Source organism: Condylura cristata, unplaced genomic scaffold (genome assembly GCF_000260355.1).
Source record: "Condylura cristata isolate star-nosed mole 26May11 unplaced genomic scaffold, ConCri1.0 scaffold00034, whole genome shotgun sequence".
In the NCBI taxonomy this organism is placed as follows: Eukaryota; Metazoa; Chordata; class Mammalia; order Eulipotyphla; family Talpidae; genus Condylura; species Condylura cristata.
In genome coordinates, this window is record NW_004567135.1 from 12588832 (window position 1) to 12611676 (window position 22845).

The 22845-nt window shown below is 50.3% G+C and overlaps 1 protein-coding gene across 1 annotated transcript; it reads left to right on the plus strand.

Annotated features, from left to right (window-relative positions):
• Positions 1 to 8591: 8591 nt before the first annotated feature.
• Positions 8592 to 10472, plus strand: KCNA5 (potassium channel, voltage gated shaker related subfamily A, member 5). Its single transcript, XM_004692863.2, has one exon. The coding sequence runs from the start codon at positions 8592 to 8594 to the stop codon at positions 10413 to 10415; it is 1824 nt and encodes a 607-aa protein (XP_004692920.1). The 3' UTR covers positions 10416 to 10472.
• Positions 10473 to 22845: the final 12373 nt, after the last annotated feature.

Below are 22845 nucleotides of genomic sequence, written 5' to 3' on the forward strand. Positions count from 1 at the left end.
GCTGGCAGATCCCGGGCCCCACAGCTGACCTGTCTCCCTCACTGCTCCCCTCAGCAGTGTATTTCAATAGATCAGCCTGTTCTGCTCCCCATTCTGTCTCTGGTGAATCCTCTTAACCCCCTGCACCTCCGGCCTATGCCCCAGTTCTGTACACATAAATAAATACATCTTAAAAAAGGGGGGGGGGAGAGAAACTCAGTGAAAAACTGCCTGTGCTCTGGAACTGTTCGGCAGAGACAGCCCCCAGTAGCCCCCCCCCCCCAGATGAACCTCTGACAACTTGCCTAACCGTATAACTGCTTCCCTTTCTGCACAAAAGCTAGGTTGCTTAACAGGTGAACCGGACCTCTCTGGTGGCACAGGGGTTGAAGGCACAGTGTGATCAAGCTATCCCCAGCCAGGGAGCTGACCCACATGACACAGCAGACCTCTCCTGTCTCGCCGCTACTCCCCTCAGCAGTGCACTTCATCAGTGGGCCTGTTCTGCTCCCCACTCTGTCTCTGGTGAGTCTTTTCACCTTTTCCCTGCCCCTCCCCCACACCTCTGGCCTGCACTACAGTTCTTGAATGCATTAATAAGTAAATCTTATTTTTTTTAAATAATAGGTGAACTTGTAGTGCTATTATTGAGACTTAAATGCCATCATGTATGTAACAGGCATCCTTCAAGTGTGGACATGTAATAAGAGCTTAAACAATGTTCACTATAATGGTGACATCATAGATTGCAATTTAAATAAAATACACTGTTACATGAGCACCATTATCATCCACACAGTCAATGATGAATTTCCTACTTAGCGACACTAAATTACCTACCCAAACCGCATAACTAATCTAGGTTCACAGTGGGGCTCAACACCTTGGTTTTTCTGCCTTCGAGTGTCATGCTTTAAACATCATCTAGAATGTGTTAGCAGCTATCTCCCTCCTCTGCCTCAACAGGTGCACATACACCACACAAACACATATATGCACACATGCACACACACAGCAGCTCCACCTGTTCCCCAGCTCCGGGAGAGCAGCCTTCATGACTTAGTAATTGGTTTTCCGTAGGGTCCAGTCTAGTAGAATAATTCTAGGGAGTTGTGAGGAGCCAGGCAATAGTGGGCACATTTGACAGCCATTTCTTTGTTGGCAGAGACAAAGACTCTGAGGCTTAGTTGGAAAATCCAATCAGGGATGGCTGAGCCCCAGCTGAAAGCATGCAGGCTATTGTGAACCTCAATATCATATTCCTCCTGGTGGCATCAGCCTGCTAAAAATAAGGAAGTTGTTTCTCAAGATTAATAAAAAGAAAGGAAGAGGCTGGGAGGGAGGGGTTTCAGCGCGAGGCTGGGCAAGGGGGAAAGGGAAGACAGACGTTAAAATAGCAGCAAATGAATACCATGTAATTTCAAACAGTCGATAATGTCACGCTGCAAGGTTGGTAATTCTGCTGAGATAATTGCCCTTCCCCAGATTACTGTCTTTACCAGAGGAAGAAATGATGGCTGTGTTGAGAACCACGCCGTCTCTTGCCTCACGAGAAGTGGCAGTGATTAATAAGAGACCAGGCTCTCCATCTGCAAATATTTCATCCATGCACAGGGACGTTCAGCAGCAGAGGCAGCTCTTGGAGATGCAGAAAACATGATAAATTTTTCTTCCATAGACAGGGCGACAGATACTCATGGGATGACTCCACATTTATGAAATACCCTCATTTTCCAGCAAGCCCAGATCTGAAAAACTATGACTTGCCAGCAGTCGCTGCTGCTCCGGGCTTTCCCTGATGCAGGAGATGATCTCTGGTTCAACCACTGAACCCCACTCCGAGAGCTGGGCTGGGGCCCAGGATCCTCTGTTTCTTCTCCAGGGCAAGCCTCCAAATGCCTGGTGGCCGCACCATCAGAGGGTTTGACTCTTAAATGCTCTCTAAGTTCCATCCTGGGGGTCTTCCTGTGTGTCTGGGGTCGGGGGCCAGGAAGAGTGTGGCAGACAGGATAATTTTTCCTAAAGGATGTTCAGGTCTGCATCCCTGGAACCTGTGGGCATGTTACTTTAGGGGACAAAAATGGCAGTTGTCACTGAGAAAGTGATAAGCCATTCAAATATGTCTAACCCAAACCACAGAGAAAGTTACGGGCTCGTCCTATCAAAGGTAGAAGGGTCTTGCATGACACAGTTGAAAACCACAGGCAGCTATGTTGAAGGAGGATGAGATGGACGTGATAAAAGGAGAGAGTGGGGAAAATAGACACCCTAGAGGGGGATCCCCCAGCTTGTTAGTGGAGGAGGCGAGGAGGAAAGGCAGAACATCACTCCCCAGCTGAGGCATGCCTGGACCTTCGGTCACCAATGTCTCCGTCACTTTCCTTCCTAAATTCAATGAAGTTATTCCTGGATTAATCTAGGAGGAAGAGAAAATGCCAAGCTCTGGATAGCAACCTTGATTTGTGATTGGCCTCTTTCCTAATCCCTCTGAACAGGACGTCAGAGCAGGCTGTCTGAGGTCCCTGTCAGGATCTGGGTGAATTTTGCCATAATCTCTCCTTCAGCCTCTTCTGCTCTCATCCCTTAATATAATAACCCCCTCCCCCCGTCCTGCACACTCCACACGCAGCTTGTTTTGTGTGCGTGCTTTGCTTTACTCCACCTGCAGCCTCCATCAAAGAAAAATCATTTTGAGAGCTTCCTTCCCAAGGGGTAGTATTAAGGGGCAAGTGAGGAGGAGGAGAGGAGAAAGAGGCAGCTGCTCCCCTCATTAAAATGTTAGGTTTTTTTTTTTTTTTTTTTTTTTTTACTGCGGATCTGGAAGGAGACAGCCTCTGGGAAGAGGATTAGGTGGGGGAGAGATTTCCCCTTTGGCTGATGAATACTGTTACCAGTTATTGCTTGGTGATCGCTCCTTGTGATACAGTAATAGTACGTGTTTCAGAGAGGGATACATATTGTTACTTTCTTTTCTAAAAAAAAGATTTATTTATTTATGCATACAGAACTGGGGTACCTGCCAGAGGCGTGTGGGGGCTGGTGAGAGGATTCACCAGACACAGAACGGGCAGCAGAACAGGCAGCCTGACTGAAGTACACTGCTGAGGGGAGCAGCAGGGAGACAGGAGAGGTCTGCCTCGCCATGTGGGTCACCTCCCTGGCTGGGGATCCAATTAGCCCAGCAGGAAGCACTTCCTCAGCTGCTTCCATAGCTTCACAGTGCTGTGCTTTAACACTTGGGGCACCAGAGAGGGCCCTGTATTGTTACTTTCAACAATAAGACCCAGCCCATGAAAGACCTACTAATCAGTTTTCCTCTGAGAAAAGAAAAACAGACACCTCATTTATTTTAACCTTGCTGCCTTCTTTGGGGGTTCACCTGGCCCAGCCGAAAAAGTCCTACTTCCCCTGACTGTTCACACCTCTGTGTTGTCTTAGAAAGATGCTGCTGGAGATGTTGGAGAAAGCAAGTCTCCCCGAAGGTGGGGTGAGCCAGGAACCCGCTAGTTAATATCTAGCAGCTTGCAGTCTGTCTGTCCTGAACATCACACAGACCTTCGCGGGGTGTTTCTGATGAGGTTCCTGTCCAAGGTAGAGGGACAAAACCGAGGTTTGACAGGAAAGACCAGTGGCATAATTGGAACAGAATTTTACTTCTGTTTCTTTTCCCCCTGACCCAGATGGGACCTCCATGTTTTTGTTTTGTTTTGTTTTACTCATGATAAACAGGACAATGGAAACATTAGGTGTCACACACAATGTCAACTTAACAATGGTATGCCACAGTGTGACATACTCAGCTTTATCCACAGAGTTGTTTTTAAACACAAAGTTGAGGTAGTTTGTGTAGTGACAGATAGTATAGTAATAAATAACCTGAACCAAGGACGAGACAGATTTAATTCACCACTTTCCCTGTTTAGACATCCAAATAAATCCTAAATCCCTTTGGAAGGGCCTGTTTCCACAATCACACGAGTCTTTAGGGCATCTCAGAAATCACCGTTCTATTCCTCACTCTTAATTTCTCCTCTCTCTGTCCTACAGCTGAATTCCTTTTCCGTAGTTCAAGTGCATGCAACACATATTTATTAAAAATCTGTGGTCACACACACTACTGTTGTGCCATGAGTTGGTTATTTATTGAAAATCTAATGAACATGCCACCATATTTCGTGTTGTAGGTGTAAGTATGGCTCCTGATGTCAAAAGTTCTCTCTATTGTCTGTCTATAATCTCTCTCTCTCTCTGTCTGTCTCTCTCGCTATCTATCCATTCTCCCATCCATTCTCTCCTCCTTTACTTACCTACCATCAAAAGGCAGGTAGATAAATACACATAAAGACAAAGATAACATGGATTCTAGTGAAAGTGGAGAAAGGCTGTAAGTCATGGAGATCTAAAAGAGCAGCTTATTGGAACATTAATTTCAATAGAGACACAAGCGAAGCACCTGAGGGTACAAGGGAGGTGCGCTGTTGGGGGGTGATAGGACCATCCTCCATCCTGCAAGCCTTCCCAGATGCCCTTTCCTCCCCTGCTACAGCCAGATTTCTCAGAACTCCTTCCCAGCTCCTCACTGCATTAATTTCAGTCCCTCAAGCCAGCCTTCCCTCCTTCCCAGGGCCCTGAGGCCTTCCTTCCGACTGGAGTCCGGGGTACTAGCCTTTCCCATTGCCATCTCAGGAGAGCTTCCCTGGGCCCTAGGGTGGTCAGGCTTCTCACTGTTCTCACAGCACTCCATACTCTGCATGTCATTCCGAATGATTGCAATTAAGAAACAAATACTAGATGTTGGGTGTCTTTTGCCTTCCCCAGGATGTAACTCCACAGAGAGTAGGAAACAGGGCTGCCTTGATCACGGTGCAGGGCCAGGACCTGGAGCAATACTTTGTACATTTTTAAATATTTATTTATGTATATAGAACTGGGGTACAGCCTGAGGTGCAGGGGCGGTGAGAGGCTTCACCAGAGACAGAGTGGGGAGCAGAACAGGCAGATGGACGAAGTACACTGCTGAGGGGAGCAGCAGGCAGGAGAGGTCTGCTGCGCCAGGTGGTCACCTCCGGGGCAGGGATCGAACTCATGCTGAAGTGGCTTTATCTTCTCAGTGCTGTGCTTTAACCCGCTGCGCCACCAGGGAGGGCCGATATTTAGAATTCTTTCTTGCCCTCCTCTTCCCCTCTCCTTTCCTTTCTTGCCCAGCTCTCCTTCTCTTCAGTTCCTTTCTCTAATGATATTTGTTTCTCCCTGATCTGCATACCTTTTACAAGGCCAGTTCTGGCTGTCTCAGACTGGGGGACCTAACAGAGGTGCTGTAAGACATCATTTGGCGGTTGTCTGAGTTGCCAGGCAAAGTGTGTTCTTGCAACAGCCTCACTGGAAGTTGGCTTGAAATGCAGCCAGAGCCCTGCCCAGCAGGGCCTGCGTTGCAGCAAAACCTCAAGTGGCGTGCACATAAGCACTGATGTGGCTCCTAGGTGCCAAAGCAGGTTTTAGTTTGGGATTTGAGCTGTGTCCTCTCTGGAGCAGACAGTGAAATGGAGTTAGGCATGCAAGAGATTTATTGGAAGGCAATAAAAGAAAGATAAAAGAAGTTTTTTTTTAAAAGATTATTTATTGATGCATATAGAACTGGGGTACAGGCCCGGGGGTGAGAGGATTCACCAGAGACAGAGTGGGGAGCTGAACAGGCAGATGGACTGAAATACACTGCGTGGGGGAGCAGTGGGCAGGACAGGAGAGGTCCTCTCTGCCATGTGGGTCTGCTCCCCACCTGGGGAACGAACTCACACCGCAGTGGCTGTGATAGCTTCGTAGCACTGTGCTTTAACCTGTTGCACCACCAGGGAGGATCCGATAAAAGAAATTTTTACTTCAGGTTTGATATTGACCTGAGACCTGGAATGTCTGATTACTATCTCAGGCGGTAATGGGGAGGAATGGGAGAAGAAGGGGTGGCGAGGGACGGCCTCCCCGCAAGGCAGAGCTTACAAAGTTCTGGCCCACACAACGGGAGGTGCAGGTCAAAGTGTGCCCTGCAGCAGAGTTCTGCCCAGTGGAAGCAGGCGGGTCCCTGCAACCCTGCTGTGCTCAGTCACTGGCAGAGAGCTGCCCTAAGCCTGGATCTCTGCATGAAGGGGCGGAGGGTGCTCACAGCTGGAGCCTGTCAGCTACCTGCACACCTGAAGCTGAGAAGCAAGCTCTTGCTTTAAGGGGGATATGCTATGCTTCAGGTCACTTTGCAAGAAACCTAGGAGAGCTGGGAAACGTGTGGACAGCAGATTAAGACAATAACCTCTTAAAGGAGGTCTGACTGAACTGTTTATGTTGCACGTTGATTCTTCAGGGAACAGACTCTCAGGGGGCCTGGAAGACAGGTCCGCAGAAGTCTTTTCCTTAAAGAGCACAGGGAGAGTTGTGTGAATCAGTACTGCACCCCTGCATTAACAAGATTTGGGAGTCAGTAAACAAGAGAAGGGGGCCACAGGTCTCTGAGCACACCCTGCACAAGCTCAGCTCCTGGACGCCCATGGGCCAGCCCGGTCCAGCGTGGCAGCGTCAGAGACAGAGAAGAAGAACAAGAACCCAGAGGAGATGAAGCGGGCAGGGCAAGGGTCTGGGGGAGGGGGTCCCTGCAGGCCACGGGTTGGGGGTTGCAGGGATGTCTCCCCACCTGCCCTTCCTCACTCAAGCGCATCTGTAAGGCAGCCAGCCACACGCAGTCACACACAATGAAACATTTACACACATCAAGTTCAAGTACACTCTTCTCATATGTAATACAATTTTTGAAAAACAAACAACACAGGCCCATCTATTTCGCCAACCCTCACCAAGCTTGTATGCCCATGCCCTGCTGTTTAAACACATATGTGCATTCCAGTATACTGGGGTATGTGGGCCACAGGAGAGGCTCTGACACCCATATGCGTCAACCCCAAACAACAACAAAAATAGACAATCAAGCAGACATTCGAAAATACAGCAGCTTCACGGTCACTCAAACCAACGTGCACCTGCAGACTGCGTCTGCAACTGTCAGACCTGCCTCGGAAGACATTGCCCTTGACTACAGAGTTGCTGGAACCTGGGGAGGGAGGATGAGGGGGGAGCGGAAGGGGGGATCTGACCCAGAAGTCTTCTCTGTCATCTCAGCCATTCTCCTACCTCAAGCCTTTCTGCCAGATGTGGGGGGTGGGGTGGGGACAAACGTGTATGGGGGGGGCGGGGTGGTTACTAATTTGATTGAACCAGGACTTAGACTCTGCTGGCTTGGGTTGGAAGCCCAGCATCTTCACGGTGTTATACCTGCATGATGTTGGCCAAGTAGCCAGTCATTTTCTTCATCTATAAGATGGGAATAATTGCAGCACTTACAAAATAGGTTGCTGTAGTTAATATTTGTATGGCACTGAGAATATCTGTAAGGCCTGGAGCATCATACGTAAGTATTATTGTTATTCTACTCCCGGCAATGCTCCAGCCCCGGGGATCCCACAACCTCCCGGTCTCCCTCTCCTAAAGCACCCAGTACCACCTCCTACGCAGACCTGCCTGCCACACTAGCTAACTCTGCAGGAGCCACTTTTGACAGCTCTTTATCTCCCCTCCCTTTGTGAATGGTTTTGCAAAGGAACTTGTGCAGAACTGAGGGGCTGGGCTTCCCTGGGTTAGGAGACCACAGAGCCAGGCTCCACTGCCCACTGGGTCCAGCTTTGCTGACCACGCTATCCAGACTGGAATGCAGGGTCTTCCCCCCAAAGGCCCCTCCAAGCAAGGGCAGGGGCACTGGTCACTGCAAGGCTTCTGCCAGTTACCTTGTGGTGGGTTTGTAGGAAGGCTGGCACAGGCATTCATAAAATTCCAGGCTTGGTAGCTCCTGCACGCCCCCTCCCGCCGGTAATTCTTAATTCTCCCCCAAGACCTTTCTCCAGAGAGGAAATGCAAAACAAGAGCTCAAACTCCAACTCAGCTCAAAGCCGCAGGTCGAGGCAATTCTTTGCCTGTGAGTCCACTCGCTTTCAGCGGGCTCCCAGGTGACCTGAAATTCAGAGCTATTCTCAACTGGTTGCCCCGGGAGAGTCAGCGCTCCCGGCACAACCTGTTCCTCCATGCTCCCCACTCTCTCCCTCCCGCCCGCCCTCCCTCCTCCGGGCTGAGCCCTTCTAAGCCCCCCTCCCTCCCCTAGTCCTGGGCCCCAGCTGCGCCCTCCCGGGAGACACCCGCTGCCACAATCCCGTAGGAGGGGCGGAGGTGGAGGAGGGGAGGGGAGGGAAAGTGGGGGGGGGGCGGGGAGCCTGCGGGTGGAGGCCCCGCGCTGCGACGCAACAGCCAGAGAGGGGCGGCTGAAGGTTGCATCTGCTGGAAGGAGGCTTCTGGCTGCTTGGTAACGGGCTGCCAGAGCCGAGGAAAGGCAGAGAGCAGGGCAGCGGCTTCTTGACGTCAGGACCAAGCGAGGGGATCGCGCCTGCAACCTTGCAACCTCCGCGCTTCCCGTGGTGGGACCAGAGGACCGAGGGAGCAGGGTCCGAGGCGAGGCGCCCAGAGGGGTGTGAGTGGGGGCGCGCCGGAGCAGTTCCCAGGCGCAGTATGTCCCCTGCCCCCTGGCCATGGAGATCTCCCCGGTGCCACTGGAGAACGGCGTTACCATGACCGTCAAAGGAGGAGGTGAGGCCCGGGCAGGAGGCTGTGAACGGGCTACAGTAGCGGGAGAGCTCCACGGTCCCCCGACGCCGACGGCGGCGGGGCTCCAGGATGGGCCCAGACTGCGGGAGCCCAGGGGGCGCGACCCGCAGAGGGGCGCGGATCCTAGAGGGCGCCCTTTGCCACCGCTCCCCCCGGAGCCTCGGCAGCCTGGAAGGCTGCCCCCGGAAGACCAAGACGGAGAAGGCGACCCAGCCCTGGGCATGGTGGCAGAGCGGGCGATGGGCGCGGGGACCCTTCACCACCAGCGCGTCCTCATCAACATCTCGGGGCTGCGCTTCGAGACGCAGCTGGGCACCCTGGCACAGTTCCCCAACACCCTCTTGGGGGACCCCGCCAAGCGCCTGCGCTACTTCGACCCCCTGAGGAACGAGTACTTCTTCGACCGCAACCGGCCCAGCTTCGACGGCATCCTCTACTACTACCAGTCGGGGGGCCGGCTGCGGAGGCCCGTCAACGTCTCCCTGGACGTCTTTGCCGACGAGATCCGCTTCTACCAGCTGGGAGAGGAGGCCATGGAGCGCTTCCGGGAGGACGAGGGCTTCATCAAGGAAGAGGAGAAGCCCCTGCCCCGCAGTGAATTCCAGCGCCAGGTGTGGCTTATCTTTGAATACCCTGAAAGCTCCGGGTCCGCGCGAGCCGTCGCCATCGTCTCGGTCTTGGTCATTCTCATCTCCATCATCACCTTCTGCTTGGAGACCCTGCCCGAGTTCAGGGATGAGCGCGAACTGCTCCGCCATCCGCCCGCGCCGCAGCCGCCGCCTGGGCCCGGCCTGGGCGCCAACGGCAGCCTGGCGATGGCGCCCCCCTCTGGCCCCACGGTCGCACCTCTGCCCAGGACCCTGGCCGATCCTTTCTTCATTGTGGAGACCACGTGTGTCATTTGGTTCACCTTTGAGCTGCTTGTGCGCTTCTTCGCCTGCCCCAGCAAGGCTGAATTCTCTCGGAACATCATGAACATCATCGATGTGGTGGCCGTCTTCCCCTACTTCATCACCCTGGGCACCGAGCTGGCAGAACAACAGCCAGGCGGTGGCGGGGGTGGCCAGAACGGGCAGCAGGCCATGTCGCTGGCCATCCTCAGAGTGATCCGCCTGGTCCGCGTGTTCCGCATCTTCAAGCTCTCGCGCCACTCCAAGGGGCTGCAGATCCTGGGCAAGACCTTGCAGGCGTCCATGCGGGAGCTGGGCCTGCTCATCTTCTTCCTCTTCATCGGCGTCATCCTCTTCTCCAGCGCCGTCTACTTCGCGGAGACCGACAACCAGGAGACCCACTTCTCCAGCATCCCGGATGCCTTCTGGTGGGCTGTGGTCACCATGACCACCGTGGGCTACGGGGACATGCGGCCCATCACCGTCGGGGGCAAGATCGTGGGCTCGCTGTGTGCCATCGCCGGGGTCCTCACCATCGCCCTGCCGGTGCCGGTCATCGTGTCCAACTTCAACTACTTCTACCACCGGGAGACGGACCACGAGGAACAGGCAGCCCTCAAAGAGGAGGAGCAGGCCGGTCAGAACCAGGGGCCAGGGTCGGACAGCGGAGGCCAGCGGAAGGCCAGCTGGAGCAAGGCCTCGCTTGGCAAGGCTGGGGGGTCCCTGGAGAATGTGGAGGGAGCCCGACGGGGCAGTCGCCCCCTGGAGAAGTGTAATCTCAAGGCCAAGAGCAATGTGGACTTTGGGAGGTCCCTGTATGCCCTCTGCCTGGACACGAGCAGGGAAACGGATTTGTGAGGAGGCATCTGGACAGACAGCCGCAGTAGGTGGAGACAGCAGCGGTCTCCTGAACCTGGACATCTACTTTATGCCACCGAGTATTCAGCCCGCCCTGAAACCTAGGGCTGCCCCTCTTCTTCCTTCCCTTCCCTCTCTCCCTCCCTCCTTTGCTCCCCATTTCCCTCTTCTTTCCATTACACCAAGGGTCGCCTATTTTTAAAAAGTATCACATTCCATGACGCAGGAGCTGTTGAAATGGTGAGCACTGTGAGATGGATGTATTTGTAGCCAGTTTCCTATACCCCCGCAGAGGGATAACCCAAACAAAAATGACTTTAAATAGCCCAGGTCCCAAGAGATTTTGTAACCCCCCCCCACCCATGTGTTCCAAATTTGCTTTACATATTATTCTTTTTTGTGTATAGGGGGAAATACTATTTTTATGGCTGGTGAGTGGATTTTGTACTGTAGTTCAGATGGAGATATTTTGGATATACTCAAGACATATGTTGTATTTATAAGAGAGAGTGGTTGTGATGTTTTTCTGTGATACTTATATTAGAACCAGAGACCTTAGTAGGACTGTTCTGGTTCCTGTGTCTGCAAGCCTCTCTCTTCTGGGATATGGTTATCAGTGCTTTGTATCTAGGGCAAGGAATCTTCTAGAAGAAAGCAAGCCTGACTCTTTCTGTGCGCCTTAAACAATTCTTGTAACTTTCTTCAAAGCGCATTTTGCTGCTGTTGAAGGAAGGGCTTTTGATCGTTCATTCCCTTTGTTTTTATCGCAGGCAATAAAATGTTATTTGGTTGAGGCAAGAGTTAAGTTTTCTGCAGCTAGAGTAATTTTTGAAAATTTAAAAAATAGTTGATCACTTGATGAATGCTGGTTTTGGCGTCAGTACGAACATCACCTTGACTAGGAGAGAAAATTTAGATAGCGAAGGATCTGATCCACACCTTTTGGATGAGTCCTCCCTGGTGAACTGTGTTGTGTGAGGCTGTGCAGGGCACAGACACACCTCCACGCGCCATCTGGGGTTGCGGAGCAGGACCCAGCATCACAGTCCATATTCAGTGTGAACGCTGTAAAACACCAAGGGTACCCTTGTCTGGGTCTCAGAAGGCCTCTTGGTCTGCACTCTGACCCCACTTAACCTGGCTTTCTCCATGACTGAGCAACAAGTCTGGTTCTCACAGACATGAAACCTGCTGACCAAAGTAAGCCCTGGGGGGAAGTCCTGGAGCTGTGGGGGGATCAGCTCCTGACTGCAGACTCCATTCCACTTCCTGGGGGGTGGGGGATTTCGGGGAGAGCCCAGGTAGGGAGAGGCCACATGGGAGGATTTGCTGTTCACATTAAAGGGTCTGCAGATGGTGACCTTGCTCTGTGTCATCCTGATATCCTGATACTCAGACCGAAGCCTTCTCCTTGTCATGGAGTGGTTTGTGGCAAAGCATCCAGGTGGCAAAGGCTCCCCCCTTCCTCCCTCCCCCGCCTGCACTTTCCCTCTGGGTTTACTAGTTCTCCACATGGGTTCTGGACACCTGCTGTTGCTTTTTCTGCTGAATGATTCAAAGACTGGTTGTTGTACATCCTTCCACGGTGGGGGTGGGCTGGCTGTCCACAGTCCTCCCTACCCCCCACCAATCCACCAGGAGCTGGTCCCAAGGGTGCACCGGGTCTCTGGGGTGAGGGAGGATTTGCGAAATAGCTGTCTGGGAATTGTAGATTTAAATAAGACACTGACACAATAGAAACCAGAGTCTGGGCCAGCCCAGTCATTTCCAGTCAGCAGATCTGAGGAGGAAACAGAAAGACGGTGCCCGCAGCTCTGTTGTTTCTTGTCACATGCCTGAGCAAAGGAAGAAGAGCAGAGCCACGTTATTTATTTATACTTTACACCCTGCTGAAAAACGGGGCACCTTGCCAAAGCTCACCCCACAGTCTCACTTCCAGGCCCTCTATGGCATTGACACTAATGGTGATTAGCACATGCCTTGTGGTTGGGGATGGGTGACCCCCAGAGCTTCCTTGGAGACCAAGGAGAAGCTGCCACCTCCATCCAGAACACCACTCCTTTAGACTTAAGCAACAGAGAGAGGGCAATGCCGGGCCTGATTTGTATCCAGGTACCTAACACATGGTGAGTCCGAACAGAACAGACAGCATCTTTAACTTGTAGGTGGGTACAGAGGAAGGGAGTGAGCTTTCCTGCTTTGTTTGGAAGAAGGGGAAACCCCAGAGCAGATATGCAAAGGGGAACAAGGGGGTTCCAGAGAGACCCAAGCCAGTAGCAGGTAGCTGCAGCTACCTACCCTGGAGCACCCTGGGAAGGGCACCCTCTGGGCGCTGAAGAATTTGCTTCTCTCTGGCTGTGGCGGTGACTCGGGGAAGAGACTCCACTCAGTGCCTTTTCACTGCTTCGCAGGGACAGAACCTGAATGTCAAGTCTCTTCTCCAGGCTGCCCCAGGCAAAGACCCCCTCTCAGTCCTCCCCCACCTTCCCACAGGTTTTACCTTCCCCAGGAGGTTAGACCCAGGGGCCTCAGTCAAACTTTTCATCCAGATGTTGCCTCTGGGCTTCCCAGCAGAGAGTCGCTGGCCAGCTTGGGCTGGGACAGGATGCAGGGGGACAACTGGCTCACTTGCGTCTGTGCAAGGGCAGTGTCCCACTGCAAAGCACCTGGAGTCTCCTTCCTGATTTGCCTTTTCCTCCTCTTGCTCCTAGCTTCATCGGACCCTGAGCAACGACAGGTTTAGGGGGAATAGGTCTGTATTCCTTAAAAGCCCAGCTCCTGCCAGGACTCTCCTTGGTGTCATAAAACACCAGCCCTGGAGAAATCTTTCTGGGGAGCCCGGTCTTGAGTTATTCTAGTGTGAATGATATGGGCACCTCCAGGCTTGGAAGCAAAGGGCTTCCCTGGGTGCTGGGGCCCCCGGCCCCAAGTCTCTAGCACGGGCAGGCTGTGTATCAGGAGTGTGACCCTGGCTCAAGTTCAAGGCTCTTCTCTGGATGTGGACAGAGCAGCTTGTATCTGTTTAACAGCTACTCTGGGCCCAGCCGCCTTGGTGTGCTTGGGGATACTGGACATGCATCAGGATGTGACCCTGCCTTCCAAGAGCTGTGTCCCTGGGGCGCAATCTGTGTCAGTCAAGTGTATCATGCAAGTCCATGTGTGCTTAAGCACTGTGGAAGCAGTTCCAGAATGAGGGGTTATGGAGCAAGGGTGGGGATGTGAGAGGAGGGGTCGAGCTGTAAAACTTCTGGAGCAGAGAGGAGGACATTCAGGCCGAGGGGCGTGGGAACAACGGGCAGATTAGCTGCCCCGTCCCCTCTCCATCGCTGGGGAGTGGACAAGAGCGTTAAGGGGGTGCTGCTTTCCTGGACCCACCACTGTGGGAGTTCTGTGTCCGCCAATGACAGGTCAGTGATTTGTTTATGGCAGGGGGCTGGCAAAAGCTCTGAAAAGGGCTAGAGAGTAAATATTTTAGGCTTTATGGATGCAAAAGAAAAATTGAAGTTTTTTTTTTAAAGATTTATTTATTTATGCATTTAAGAACTAGGGTACAGGCCAGAGGTGTGGTGGATGGGAGGACTCACCAGAGACACAGTGGGGAGCAGAACAGGCAGATCCACTGAAATGCACTGCTGAGGGGAGCAGCAGGGGGGATCAGGAGAGGTCTGCAGCGCCCTGTGGGTCAGCTCCCTGGCCGGGGATCGAACTCGTGCTGCAGTGGCTGTGGATTGCTTTACAGAGCTGCGCTTTTAACCAGTTGCACCACAGGGAGCATCTGATGTTATTATTGTAGGTGTGTGTGTGCATAACCATTTGAAATGATCATTTAGAAATAAATGTGAGACCCAGCCCATGTGTGAGCCTGGGCCCTGCCTTGTCACGCCGTCATGGAAGGACGGGGTCAGCCTCACCTGTGAGCCCCTGGTCTGGGCTCTCCCTGTGATTTTACGCCCTCGCACTTGACCTTTCTTGGAAATGCCAACCTGGCTTGGGGAAGAGAGATCTTAGCCTAGAAAAGTCCTTTTCAAGAAATGTAGCTTACTCCTACCTCCTCGAGAACATGAGATTTTTCTAGGTAACTGCGGGGCTAGTGCTGTATTTCTAGTGAGAAGGAAGAAAATGCCCAACTGGAATTTCTGCCCATATGGCAGTGAGTTTTCCTGCGCTCTGGGTGCAAATGCACCCACTTTGCCACAGAACGGCTTTAGGCCCTTTGTCTTTTCCTGGACAGAAACCGCCCGGGGAGCTCTGAGGATGCAGGTGCCTGCCCCTCTCTGCCGGGTTCTTTGCTGCAGGTGGAGAGGGCTGGGCTGGAGGGTGTCCCAGCACAGAGGGCCTGCTGTGCGCCATTCAGTTGTGTGTGTAGCACAGGGAGGGGAGGAGTGGGGTGAATCAGCTACCACCACCACGACCTCCAGACGCTGAGGATGCTTGTTACCTTCCCTTTTAATTAGTGTTTACGTTCCGCTGTCAGATCTCACACCCATATTGTGTTTTTAGCACTAAATTTCTGTTCTCCTGCTTTCCTGCCACTCTGAAGCCCTCTCCCAAGAATCCTGGCTCAGCTAACTGTCGGACTTAGCGCCATCTCAAGTCCTTGGAGTACAATTCTATTTCTCATTTCTGGAGCTGGTTTTGGAAGGAGCTGTGATCTGGTCTGTCCCCCTCACTTAATTTTATTTTTTTTTAAAGATTTATTTATTTATTCATACAGAACTGGAGTACAGGCCACAGATGTGGAGGGTGATAGGATTCACCAGAGACAGAGCGGGGAGCAAAACAGGCTGATCGAGGAAGTACACTGCTGAGGGGAGCAGCGGGTGGGTCAGGAGAGGTCTGCCACACCATGTGGTCACCTCCGGGGCAGGCGGGGATCAAACTCATGCAGAAGTGGCTTTAGCTTCTCAGTGCTGTGCTTTAACCCGCTGCGCCACCAGGGAGGGCCAGTCCCCCTCACTTTATACACGAGAGATGGGGTGACCAGCCAGATCCTACCCCCACCTAATGCAAACGAGCCCTGGAAGGGTGGGCCCAGGTGGGCTCTCTCTTTTCCTGCTCCCTCTGCCTGGTTATTGCCACCGGGGCAGGTGCTTCCCCCACCTCCCCAGGCAGCTTCTGCCACATAGGGTCATCAGCACCCAGTCAGGCCTGTGAGGCTGCGATCGATCTGTGTCCTCTGATCTGATCTTACTCAGCTTAACTCACACTCATTGCAAATGTCAGCCACAGGAGCAATGGAGATACAGTGTTGTGATGATGGTCAAGCTTCTCACGGTCCAGGGGAGAAAATGATGACATTTATAATCCAGTGTACTTAGTATTTTCCTTTCTTCCCTCTTCTACTCGTCCATTTATTCAAAATAGGGGAGCACAAGAAGTCCCTGGAGACCTCATGGTTTACTACAGGAGCAGAAATAAGCAGAGGAAGTGGCGGGTGAGGGGTAAAGAGGGCAGGCTGGTGGGAAGCTGGACCGTGTATAGAGCAAGTCTTCTGGACATTGCGAGTGAAACCTGCACTTACTCTTGAAGGTGAGCTTGGCTGGGACCCTCCTTTGCTTTTGGGGTTTGCCAGGCACTGAAGGACTGAAGGAGAGGACAGTGGGGTGACAGTCAGCCTGCCCAATGGTGGACATGGGATCCTTTCCCTCTGTGCTGGAGCTCTCTTTGGGGAGACATTAGAGGCAGGAACAAGTGTAGGAGCTGGAGAGGGGGTTTGCGGGGCTTCTGCCCGTCTTTGAGTTCTCCATGCCCTCTCTCAGGGGTGACATCCAGCTCCAACAGAAGTCATTCAGACTCCCTCAGGAATCTCGAATGTGCTAACATGGGTCCGTGAGTCCTGGGGAGTGTGACAGGACAGAGGAGACTGAATCTGCCCCAGGACCTTCATTGGCTCACACGGGGCAGATTATCCCCACCTGTGCATGAGGAGACACAGGTAAGGACCAACACCAGACCAAAAATCAACCCAAACCAGCTCTAGAAAGGTCAATGAGAAAAAGGATCGAACTTCAAGGTCTTGAGTTGGCGCTAAACCCAAGAGTTAGCCGAGCCGGGATTCTTGGGAGGGGGCTTCAGAAGTGGCAGGGAAGAGGGAGAACAGAAATTTAGTGCTTAGTGATATGTCTTGCCCGCATCCCCAGACCCTCCTCTCAGTTGCCAGAGTCATCCCTTGCCTCTCTGCCCCTTGAACTGTGTCGAGTCTTCTCACCAAGTGGGGAGCTGGCTGGAGCTCCGTCCATCCAGCCGTGGGCTCCATCGCTCAGCTCCTGTGACCTATCATGCCTGGTGTGCTCCAGTAGTCATCAACCTCCGGTTTCACATTAAAAAAATGAACTTTGCCTTTTTTTAAAGTTCTCAATGTAATGGTGTTCGGTCTCTGGAAACATCTGAAAGCAATTTTCAGGAAGTTTTGGCTTGTTGTTGCTTTGGGGTGCCCCTATAATTGTGTTCCAGCACATGTCCTGTGCTTGGAGTGCTTATAATATATGTGACTCTATTGCAATGTCATTTTTATGTGAATTTCTAATGACTGGACTAATGGAACTGAAGATTCATACAGCAGTTTTGCTCATTCGGTGCAAACAGCTGGCCTGCTGAATGGGTACCTCTCAAGTAGACCTGCTGACTTACAGAAACCATACTGAAGATGTCTGCATGCTTGCTTCCTGTTGCTAAACTTCCTATTACTGCAACAGTTTGCATTTTTAAATAATTTCACCTGGAAAATGGAGGCAACTGATTCCAGTTGTGCTCAAGTGGACGTGGCTTCTGATTGCAGGGGAATATTTCTCATGGACTCTCCAGGTTGGACACTGGATGGTTGCTTGCGCTCCATTCATCTAGTGTGCTTTCTCTGCAGTGTGCATGTTATTATTCTGTCATCGATATTTCTTCTTTGGTTGCAGTGAAGTCACCGATACCTTCCACATCATTTGGAAATGAGTGTTGAAAGTGGCATCCGTGATGCCAAAGGCAGCTCCCCACTGTCTGTCTGCTCTCCTTGCACTGTCTGCCTCCAGTCCACCCTACAGTGACTTCCAAATTAGTCTCTCAGAGGACGACCCAATCAGCGGTTCATTCCAGGATTTGTAAACAGAATAATTCCAGTCCCTTTGCCTGACTTTCAAACTCCTCCCTCCACAATGTGATGCTAAGTCTTCCTTTAGCTGTGTTCCTTTCTTTATATTATCTATCCTCAAAGACACCTGTACTCTGTAGACACGCTGCATGTCATGGTCCCCATTGCCACCCATGGAAATGTCCTTCTCTTGGCTACAATGCTTGACTTGTATTTGATCTGCTGAAATCCTTTTCATCTCCAATGCATGGCTCAAATATTTTCTTCTCAAAGTGTCAAACTTAGTCCCTCCTTCAGAGTTTCCCCCCTTCTTTGGTGCTCTGCTCATAAACACATTCTGTCCCCACTGCAGCTGGTGGTTCGCCTTCCTCCCTCCTACCCCAGCTCAGATACTTCCTGGAGGGCAGCGATTGACACGTGACCTTCCCGTCCATCTCAGTACCCAGAAATATGGCAGGGACTTAGTAAGCCTCTCTGGACTGAATTAACTCTTTGTCTGACTTCTTATGTGCACTGTAGAATTAGACCTCTGGGCTCCCAAGTCACTGGACATCTATACCAGCTTCATCATCCTCTCCAGATGAGATGTACTGGTGGAGCTTCTGCTAAGGGTAGGACTCTGGGTTAAGTCTTTGACAAGTTGCTTGTATTGTGATAAAATATAATCACTCTGGATCTCCCATGTTGAATGGTGTACAATAATCATTGATAGTCACTTCTTGGCATCTGGGCAGCTGACAGCAGAACGATGACTGGCATTGCTCTGCTTTCATGCTCCAGTGTGTTCCAGGTGAATGATAACATTTCATGTGAGCTAGAACTCATTCTATGAGGAAGATGGTGCATCCTCTTGGAAAGGATTCAGGGGAGAGTTTCAAGTCCAAGGAAGGCCAGGTAGAAATGGAAGGCGGAGGGATGGAAGTGGAAGACTAGAGAAACTGTCACTCTGGATTTAAAAAATCCAGTGGAGTGACTGTACATCAGGTTACTGAGGGCAACCAAGAATAGCAGCCTGTGTTGATCAGTGAGGTCTTATAGTTACACACCCCAGTTGGAGAGATGAATTGACATTCACCCAGTTGGTAGAGAGCTGTAATAGGTGTAGAGGCTACCTTTCTCTGCTGTTGTTTTCAGGGGTGCCCTGGGTTGCCAGGTTAGTTTTCCAACTGTGGTGTCTGCTCCCATTATACATGTCCCAAGCTCCCACATGCCAGATGTTTGGATTTGGGTAGACAGAGGATATTTTGGGGCCCTGGATGACATTTAATCCATATCCTCAACCTCAATCCAATATAATCTCATCCTCCACTCCCTGGACCAGAACTGGGTAAAATTTTTGAATGTTCTAAGTATCAAAAAATAGGATATTTCCCCTGATGCAATTCAAACTAAAAGCAATACTGATCCAAATTTATCTTAAGAAACCCCCCAAAAGTTTTCATGTTGTCCTTGATGCTTTTACTGAAATAACAAATATCAAGTTACTTAAAAGTATTTTTTGCTGTTCTTTGTTGAGCTGATCCCTTCAGCTCAGGTTGACTCTTCTTTTTGTATCACCCCACACTGACCCACCCCTCCTGCACAGCAGGGAGGGGCTTTTCCCCAAGCCCCCTTGATCACACCACTGGTCTAATCATGGGTTTAAGCAGTTCCGACTGGGTGACTTTTAGAGTGGAAATAGAATCCAGATGTTGAGAAATGGTGGCCACCAATGTAAACCTGGGTCTGAAAGGGGCATGGAGGCTTTTGTTCTACAGCTTTGAGGGGTTTTCTGGGTTGCCACTCCAGTGAGGCATGGCCCAGTGGTTCTTTCTGGAAAATGCCAGGAGGGCAGAGCTGAGGGGTAAGTCTCTGTTGTGAATTAGCCATCACTGTTCTCTGACGTTGGGCCGGGACCACCCCTGGGCTGTGGGCACCATAGGGGATTTGTGGTGTGACACTGAATTTCAGAGATGGAAGGAATGAACCGGAAGCTGAGGAGCAATAATGGAATCACCATGAAAAATGGACGTGAATGAGATGGTTGAGTTGCATGATATAGAGGATGTGAGGATCTAATAATCATGGGCTCATTAGATTTTTTGTTTAGGGAAATGTAAATGCACAACCATGAGTAAGTAAGCGTTCAGAGATGCTTCCTTGGCGGAGGCTGTGCTTGGAGCATAGTTTTTGATGCAACGCTCCCATTGCTCAAGTCATTTTGGAATATTCTCTTGGGAACACGCTTGAATTCTGTTTTTGAGTTGACAGTTACCCGCTTGTCAAAGGCAAGTTCCCAGGGAACTTTAGCTAGCAGTCACTCATAGTTTGGTGACAACTGGTTAGATCAAGTGCAAGTTGATAGTCTGATGTTCTAGGGAAGGGGAATTTAAGCAGAGAGATGTGGGAGGGGGTCAGAACGTGGCAGTGGAATCCAGAATGCATTAAGGAATTTTGAGGAGTGGAAAACGTGGGCCCTCCCCAGAGAAGCTGGGGAGGTTTTGTGCCCGTAGACATCCAAGGTCAAAGACAGAAGGGCTGTATTTCAGGATCCAGGGTGGGGGATGATAAAGAGGGTGGACTGGGCAGCTGAGTCACTGGGCAGGGGCCTGGTGCAGGAACATTGGGGCTCTGAGAGGACCCATTATTGCCACATAGAGGGAATAAAGCTGTCCTGTCTCTGCGTTCATGAACCCTACATGTGTTACCTACTTGTCACCTTATCTCAACTTGAACTTTGGGTCCAACACAAGCCTGAGAATGGTCTTATTTCTGGCCATGACACAGGCAGGACAATGATGCCATTTATTTTATTATTTGACTTGTTCAACCTCAGAAACTAAACCTCCCTCAGACTACTTGTTTGAGGTAAGTGAGTTATTCAGTTGGTTATTCCCATGTGTACATTTGGGGCTTGAGACATCCCAGATGCAACTTCATATACAGGTTCCAACAATCCAAGTCCTGAAGCCTCCTAGAGATTAACAAGAGCTAAAGATCAGTGAGAGTCTCATTCATCTTCACTCATTCGTGCTCATCGCACGTAGGGTTAGAGCAGGTGGTTTGGAAATGAGAACCGGGTTTTCATCCCATCCCAGCTCTGGCTTATTTTCTGTAAAATCCTTCTTTGGTCCATCACATGGGGATAACAGTAGCTTCCTTATATGTCTCTTATAAGAATTAAATGAAATAGCACTTGGCAAGTATTTAGTATGAGTTTTGGCACGCAGAGAATTGTGAATAATGTTTCTCACCACCATCATACACACCTACTGCGTGTTAGGGATGTGCTCAGTGCGATGAATAAAGTAGACCCCTTGGCTGCTAAGAGGCATCGTGGGTTATAGCAACTCGGAGACCATTGCTGCCTCCTTGGGGCTTCGCTAGAGTTGATGGACCAGTCTCCTTCTGGAAGGGGTTTATGTTTAAGCCCCGATTCTTTCTCCTTTCCCCCTTCTTCTTAACCTTAGAAACCTCACTTTGGTTATTATCATCTACTAGTTTTTATAGGTATTTTGCTTTGTCAACTTGTCTTCCACCTGAGCGTCCAATATTTGTCTTTGGACAAATATTCTGACTGGCTTTTTGACATTTCATTGCCCCAAGACTCTCCATTTTGCTGTAAATGACAACATTTCATCTCTTCTTATGGTTGAATAATATTAGAACATGAGGATAAACTACATCTTCTTAATCCAGTCCTCTGTAGGTGGGCACTGAGGCGAGTCCCAGCTGTTGTAAGTAGGGCTCCTATAAACATTGTTGAGCACATCATTTTTTGAGTTGACAGTTTCATGTTCTCTAGACAGAGACCCAAGAGTGGGATTGCTGTGCCACAGTATTTTCATGTTTAGTTTTTGAAGAAAATTCCAGGTAGTTTTCCATAATGGTTGCACCAATGGACATTCCCACCATGCATGTAATGGGAATCCTTTTTTTCTGTATCCTCTCCAGCACTTGTTGTTGGGAGGTCATTTTAACATGAGCTGTTCTCATGGAGGGAGGGGTCCTCATTGCATTTTTGACCTGCAACTCCTCTCCTTGACACTTTTTTTTTAATTTTTAAAAAATTTATTTATTTATACATACAGAACTGGGGTACAGACCAGAGGTGTAGGGGTAGTGAGAGGATTCACCAGAGACAGAGTGGGGAGCAGAACAGGCAGATAAACAAAGTACACTGCTGAGGGGAGCAATGGCTGGGTCATGAGAGGTCTGCCGCGCCATGTGGGTCACCTCTGGGGCAGAGATTGAACTCATGCTAAAGTGGCTTTAGCTTCTTAGTGCTGTGCTTTAACCCGCTGTGACACCTGGGAGGGCCCACAACATCTATAATTTTTTTTATATAACAGTTTATTTTTACATCATTTTGTACATTTTTTTTCCATCTCAATTGTAATCCCCGCGGGTTTCCCATCACCAAGTCACCCGTGTGCCATCACCATAGTCCTGTGCACTTCCCTCCCCACCTCCCCGTTTTTGATCCCATTCCCCACTCCACCCCCACAAAATGTCTCTGGTATATGGTTGTTCATTATTTTTGTTATTTTCTCGCCTGGTCCACTATACTCCTGCTATGAGTGAAACCATCCGGTATTTTTCTTTCTCTTTCTGGCTTATCTCGCTAAGCATGATCTTTTCCAGCTCCATCCAAGTTGCTACAAAAGACATGTGTTTCTCTTTTTGGTTGCCGAGTAATATTCCATTGTGTATATGTACCACATCTTTTTAATCCAGTCATCTACTTTTGGGCATTTGGGCTGCTTCCATGTTTTTCCAATTGTAAATAAAGCAGCAATAAACATGGGGGTGCAGGTATCTTTTTCAATCAGTGTTTTTGTGTCTTTTCTCTCCTTGACACTTTTTAAAGACTGGTCCTGCCAACTCTTCAGAGAGGCTTCCTCTGGCCCCCACTGGTCCAAACCCACCTCCTTACCCCTTCGCTTAATTCCTTCATAACAATTCCCATTTTCTGAACATAAGGTTTCTGCTTTACTTGCTCACGACCTTGGTCTTCTATTGGAATGTGATCTTCATGAGAACTAGTATCTTCCTGGGCTAGGTCATCTCTGTATCCCAGGCATGACAGTGTTTAACAAATATTTGTTGACTAACCACCTGCTGAATGAAGGTGAACAGATCTCAAGTAAGGCAGAACCAATAGGACAACGAGTGCTGAAGCTGTTCCTTGAGGATAGAGGCCATGATTTTTTTCTGTTGTTTTTCTTGCCCCCTGTCCAAAGAGTTGTGCACACAGAGCAGACCATGATGAACACTTGTTGGTTGATGTGTTGAATCAACAGTAACTGAGAGAGGTGTACTGATGGAGTAAAAGGAACAATGAGGTGGGAGGTCTTGAGAACCAAAAGAGAA